The 6,904-nt window shown below is 40.7% G+C and overlaps 1 protein-coding gene across 3 annotated transcripts in view; it reads right to left on the bottom strand.

The window, feature by feature from the left end:
• Positions 1-560: 560 nt before the first annotated feature.
• The window catches only part of LOC111863554 (trimethylguanosine synthase), a 21,354-nt gene continuing 15,010 nt past the window's right edge, over positions 561-6,904 (bottom strand). For all 3 annotated transcript variants that reach the window (XM_033751107.1, XM_023849980.2, XM_023849988.2), the window contains exons 8-11: positions 4,950-5,353; positions 4,524-4,655; positions 2,138-2,436; positions 561-946 (exon numbers count right to left, since the gene is read on the bottom strand). In XM_033751107.1, coding sequence (XP_033606998.1) covers positions 839-946; positions 2,138-2,436; positions 4,524-4,655; positions 4,950-5,353 — 943 coding nt within the window. In that variant the 3' untranslated portion in view covers positions 561-838. The remainder of the gene's footprint in view (positions 947-2,137; positions 2,437-4,523; positions 4,656-4,949; positions 5,354-6,904) is intronic.

Below are 6,904 nucleotides of genomic sequence, written 5' to 3' on the forward strand. Positions count from 1 at the left end.
CTTTCACGGAACTTAGTATAAACATTATTCTACTAAAAGTCACCCCATGTTTTCATTTTTTTAATTTCCTACTTTCAACCAACCTTTATGGAGACGGGATAGTGATTGGCACTGGATGACCAAGGGGCCAGAATTTGAGTCCTGATAGGGTCAAGAATTTGTTCTTCTCCATGCTGTCCAGACCGGCTCTGGGGTCCAAATATTTTCAACACCCTCAGTCTATGTTCCTTAATGTTCCTAGTTTCACACCCATACAGAATCACAGGCAAAATTATAGTTTTGTATATTCTAATTTTGATGTTTCTGGACAGCAGACAATAAGACAAAAGGTTCTGGACTGAATGGTAGCAAGCATTACCAGAGTTCAGTCTCCTCTTAATCAGATTTTGATTTGTTGTCTTCCTTCCCTCTGCTCTCCTACATGACTTTATGGCATGGTGCTTAATCACAGGATCAACTTTCTAAAACCTTGAATCAAACACCAGGGTCATAATGGGAAGTAGTTACCGAGAAGATGAACCTCACCCGAATGGAAGGTACATAAACTGGAGACAGAACGGTTTTAATACATGATTTTTTATTAAAATTACATATATATTTGACTATAAAAGAAATAAATGATACATAAAAAAGCAGTAAATGACAATGATGAATACACGCCAATTAAGTCACATTTATGCAAACAGTGTGGCATTGCATAACCTGTGAAATACGTGAAGCTAATATCGTTATCAATAAATAATAAAATGTATGCAAGATGTAGGATTTTGTTCCAAGATATGCCATCAGATTAATTCTAACACATGAAATGAGTTTTACCCAGTTCTTCATCCTATACTTACTCATGAATTAATTCTCCATAATATGCTGTTACTGCAACCAACCTCTTGTCTAAGAAATTCTGTTCTATTTCCACTTGTCCTCCTGGTCCAGCAAGTACCACCAACTGCAAATAATATACCACTCTTGTTCACTGAACTGGAAACTGTTTGCTCAAAACTCGGTGAATTGTATAAGATAAGCATTATGTTATATTTTGCTAAAACATCACTTAAGGTATATAATATCTTGAGTAGGGAACCCAAGAGAAGTCGTATTTGCTTTACACAATCACTAATATGGCAATTTTTGTTCCTATCATTATGCTGAAAACAGAATCCAGTAACCAACTGCATGTATCTACTGATGATGCACCCTGAAAGATATTTTAGACACAGTGTACATGGTGCAATGGAGCTGGATCAGCGACTGACTACAGGCTGGATGACTGAAGGGTCAGAGTTTGACTCCTGGTAGAATTTTCTCTTCTCCACATCATCCAGGCTGGCTCTGGGGCCCACCCAGTTTTCTGTTCAATGGGTACTGGGGACACTTTCCCCAGAAGTGAATTGGCCAGGTTGTGAAGCTGACCATTCAACTAGTGTTGAGGTCAAGAAAATGTGGATCTATACATCCACTCCTCTGTATGTCTTCATGGCATCATGCTTAATTTATTAAGCACAGGGATATTTTACAGTACACATTTTTACAAATAAAAAATTCACACACAGGAAGGATGGCGTCTGCCTAAGCAAGTCATAGAAATCTCTTATGTACTTGCGGAAAGAATACAGGAAGCCTCCTTTATAGGACTTCCCATGATGGGATTCTTGAACCAGGCTGTCAGGCCTAGTGTTCCATATACTGTTTAGGACATGGGGACTACTGCCCTTGCCTGGGTCTCCTTCCTATTCCCTTCCTCTACACCCCTCTTTTTTAGTCTATCCTCCAAGGCTTTGGGCTAGAGCACCATGCATAAGCTCACATTCCACCTGCTTAATGATTTACTGAAGTATGTATATATAATGTCTTGGTCTGCCAGTCCAAACTGAATCTGTGTGCCCATCTACCCTGGCTGATGAATGTAGTATGTTCTCTGTGAATGACGGCGACTGCCCACCACACAGTGTCAAGACCCAGAACACTAAGACTTGAATTCCCACTGTCATGAACATCTCAAAATTGCATTTTCCTTATAAATTTTACTGTATACTCTAAAAACCACTGCATCAAAACTGGCTGATGGAATATTCATCTATCTGCCCACATTTAATCTTAGAAACATGGAAACGGATACACATGACATTGCCCCACTTGCCTGGTCTGTGTTGATATTCCGAGGAACATAATATGCAATGTTCTCTGTGATGCCCAGTGAAATCTTGAACAGCTGTGCGCCTCCGACAGGTTGCATAATACTTTCAATACTGTAGGCATCAACATTCAGATACTGGGGTCCTCCCCATGGTGGGGCAAGGAACACGACATCGGCCTGTAGAGAAGGAGCCAGACTCAAGAAGTCTCCCACCACAAATTCTATGCGGTCAGCGACTCCATACACATCGGCATTGTGACGGGCAAGAGCTATTTTCTTTGGGTCGATGTCTATTGCTATTACTGAAATGAAATGAATATGTAGTTATATGAATATGTCATTTGGTACAATATACATTTATTAATATAACAGACACTGATAATTACTGCCTTTTGAGGTGTGAAGTTTTCTGTACTGCAGATGGAAGCACCAGGTTACTTTGAAACACTGGTCAGTATCTACCAGATCCCACAGTGTCACATATCAGAAGACGGTAATCTTCAATATGTACAGTATAGTCTTCTGAGTTGTAATGTTGTGTAGTTCACAGAGAAAACAATGTTTTGCAGGAACATAACTCCATGGCCTGTAGTCTGAAAGCAAACTATACTGACCGAGCAACTGCTGTTTGTTGGCGAAGTTAGTGCCAACTTCTGCAGATAGAGGATGTCATGTGGTCAGCACAATGGATACCCACATCTGTTAATCTCGGTTTTCCAGACCTGATCCACTATTTCCTTCAAATAGCTCATTAATTATCATCACGAGGCTGAGTGGACCCCATTTCAGACCCACTACGTCTCAGAAAATGTGGTAGTACCGGAAATCGAACCCGAGACCTCTGGATCTGTAGGCAGGAACTCTGCCCACTAGACTACAGGGGCAGTCTTTTCAGGAACATAACACCTCCAAAATGTTGGGCTCTCTCTGGACTACATGGTGTTAGAAACCAGAGGAACACACTCATCACTGTCACAGCCGTGAGAACCTCAAATTCAAGTCTTCATACTGTCCACCTAAAACACCTCTGGGGGTACATCATACCTTCAGCTGGCAACACTGCAGAAGAAAAACCTCTGAGCATTCAACAAGCCCTCTGATATAGCGATTCTGCTTCATATCGTGTGTTGAAAATAGAATGTACTAACTTTCTGATGACGACATCTCGAAGATGTTTTAGATATAGTTCCTTGCTGTCACTGCTATAGGGACCTCAAATCTCATAAAAGGACAGTAGAGATGTTTTTATCACAATCAACTATCTTTCTGATATCTGGGTTCAATTCTTTACCAAAGTAACAGAATATTTCACTCATACCATAATTATGAACCACTGTAAGAATGAAGAATGCTGAAGCACTGGAAAATGGTTCTGAAGGTTCGAAGCATTACAAATATTAACGTTCATGGAAGGATGGATAACACATTATTTAACAATACTATATTAACTGCAGTGGTTATTTAGCATCAGATGTTATGAAAGGATGATCATATCCTGTGAACATGAAAGGACTGACAAAGTGGTCATGGTATATTTCAAGTTACTATTATGATGATCACTCTAGGGACCCTGAAAACCACAAAAACTGTTTGTAAGGATGGTTTCCCATCATATTTAAACCAGGAATTTCCCTAGTGAGAAGCGCTACTGCTTAAGCTAAACTTAATTTCCATAAACTGACATCAAAAACATTCTATTCAGTTTGAACAAAGCTTGACCATTGTTAACTACATAAACTTCCTGGCTGGCTGACCATTCAGTGATGTGGGAAAAAGTTTGGTTTTCATATTTTCTTACAAAAAAAAATATCTCTCTCCATTCTTTCTGCATTCCTTAGTTTGTAGCTCATAAGCTTAGTGGGCTAACACAATGAACTAGTGACACTACACAGCCAGGAAGTTATATGGGCATTTCTTTACCTTCAACACAATGATTTTTTTTTTCATTGGCACTACAGCCCTCATTTGGGCCTAGGCCTACCTCAATGAAACTCTCCGTTTCACTTCGGTTTATTAGATCTTAGACATACAGTAGGACTCCTTGGGTGGGTGATCAGCTCGTCGCAAGGCCTCTACCTGTACACAAACACAGAAAAATGCACACAAACATCCATGCCCTGAGTGGGATTCGAACCCAAGATCCCGGCTTCCGAGCGAGCGAAGACAGTGCATGCCTTAGACTGCTCGGTTACTGTGACCGGCTCAATACAATGATTAGCCAGACAAATTTAGGAAACATGAAGAAAAACCTGCTCCAGTGTTGCTTCATCCACTGAAAATCTTATGTCACCTACGAATTAGCCCAGTTCTTCGCAGTAAGAAGCAAGAGAGACTAATGACCTGAGCTAAAACACATTTTAAGAGGGTCAACGTATACCACTCTACTTACCATGAGCACATGTGAAAGCAAACTGAATAGAGTTCCCACCAGCACCACAAAAAGCGTCCACAACAATGTCACAGCGACAACGCTCTGCAATGTGTTCTGCTACGCGCTCTGGCGTTACTGAAAACCAGCTTTCTGCAATACAGGAAAACTATTACTGAAAGTAAATGCTTAGACTAAGACAACACAATATGAGTTGAAATAATATTTTGAGAATAATGCACTAATAATGTAGCAGCTAACACTAGGAACTACTACTTAATGTGCATTACACAACATACCAACACTGAATTCCATTTAGCACTTAAATTATTATAATTATGGACACCACTTTCTTACATTTTTATTTTCTTTGCATCCTGTTGTTATAAAATCGCGGTCTGGGACCACAAACAATACTGGGAAAGATGATAATGAATTAATCCTTACCTTCATCGAGTTTGATGCCCTCATCAAATTTTGAGAACAGCTGATACCGACGGATCCAATATTTTTTAAGTATTTTGTTAGAGGCAACTTCCTCTGGTAGAGATGTTAATGATGTTCTCTTATTCTGCTTCTTCTTCTTCTTTTTCTGCTGCTGCGATTTCTTGACAACTTTCTCCTCCTCTTCCAAAGAGAAGCTGTCTGTCAAAATTATGTCCTCTGTACTGGATTCCTTTACAGTCAGTTGGTCTTTGTCTTCTTCAGTAGGTGAAGTTTCTACCTTGACGTCCAGTTTGGGTTCATTTCCCATAACCTCACTACTATCCTCATATTCACTCTCAGCTAGATCCATGTCTCCCTCCACACTAGGGCATATGGCAGCTGCCAGAGGTAACTTCCGTCTTTCCCTGTGATCGTAATATTTCATTGAAACACAGGATCTGCGGTTTCTGCAGCAGTCATTATGAACGATACTATCTTCTGGGATATAACACAGTGTAATCCCTTGAAAGTCAATTGACGTTTCAGAGGAACATATTGCCTCCACCTGCTTTCACGCTGGTTTCTCACTCAGCTTATTCTTTGACCCTGAAGATGGAGGCAATATGTTCCTCAAAACTTTGGCTGACTTTCTACAGGCTATACAATGTTACATCTCAGAGGACAGTACTCCTCAAACACAGTGATACTTCAAGATGGTCAACTTCAAAACAAGCCAAAAGAAAAAAATTAACACAGCGTACTTGGACAAGATAATGGCCACGCCATAGCTCAAGCGGTTACTCGACGACTTCCCACTGCAGCGGCCCAGGTTCGACCCTGGGTCTGGTGAAGTGGGATCTGTGGTGGACAAAGTGGCACTGGGGCAGGTTTTCTCAGAGTATTTTGGTTTCCCCTGCCAACCTTCATTCCACCAATTGCTCCATAATCACCCTCACCTAGCATTTGGGGCTGGTACAATAAGCCAGAAGTGGCTCCAGTACAAGGGACTTAGTCCCACACCACTAGCAAAAAAAAAGGGGGGGGACAAGATAAACCTAATCCTATGCTTATTTAAGCATCACACCATTAAGATATATAAGCTGATGGCTGTACAGATTCATGGATTCTCAGCTCAGCTCTGCATGGAGATGAGAGGTCTGTTTCATGACTGATTCACCCCTAGGGAAAGAGCCTCTGGTACCCACTAGATAGGAAGCTGGCTGGGCCCTACTGTGAAGATGCGAAAACCTCTTAACAGCGTGCCGGGAATTGAACCCTGATTCATTGGCTGTCAGCCTGCAGCTCAGTTGCTATACCAACTATGCTTTCCTGGCTCCTGGCTCCTAGAGACATACAGAAGCACAAGTGTCTTTTATAAATGTTTCCATTTAGCCCTTCATGGAAGAGCCTGAGAGAGACTAAAAGTCAATAAAGTTCCTGTGAAGTGTGACATAAAATTCCTATGTCTGAGCCCTGCTCTCCACGCTTGGCATACAGAGCAGTTAATAAACTAGCAGCAGCTGAGATGAGATGTTTGAGCCATACTGAAATAAAAACCATTGGGTACCTGGGACAACTTTCCCAGGGGTAAAGTGGCTAGGTCCTGAAGCTGACCACTCACCTCTGTCTAGTGCCAAGGTCAAGAATGGTGGAGCTATACCTCCACTCCTCCACATCTTGATGACATAGTGCTTAATTAATTAAGCACAGGGACAACTTTACCTAATTAGCTTAGAAAGAAAAGCCATGAATGAGAGAATAAGAAACAAGAACATGAGAAAGAATTCCAATATAAATTAACGAACAACATAAGAAGATGGTATGGGTATGTTTTAAGAATTAACAAGTGAATGAAGAAAGAATCTCTATGAAGATTTTAACATGAAAGAAAAAGAAAATGCCCAAAAGGATGACCAAGATGTACAGAGGAACAAGAAGTTTGGGAAGCTGCAAAAAAAAAAAAAAAAAAAAAAAAA

This window comes from Cryptotermes secundus, unplaced genomic scaffold (genome assembly GCF_002891405.2).
Source record: "Cryptotermes secundus unplaced genomic scaffold, Csec_1.0 scaffold1379, whole genome shotgun sequence".
NCBI classification, from domain to species: Eukaryota; Metazoa; Arthropoda; class Insecta; order Blattodea; family Kalotermitidae; genus Cryptotermes; species Cryptotermes secundus.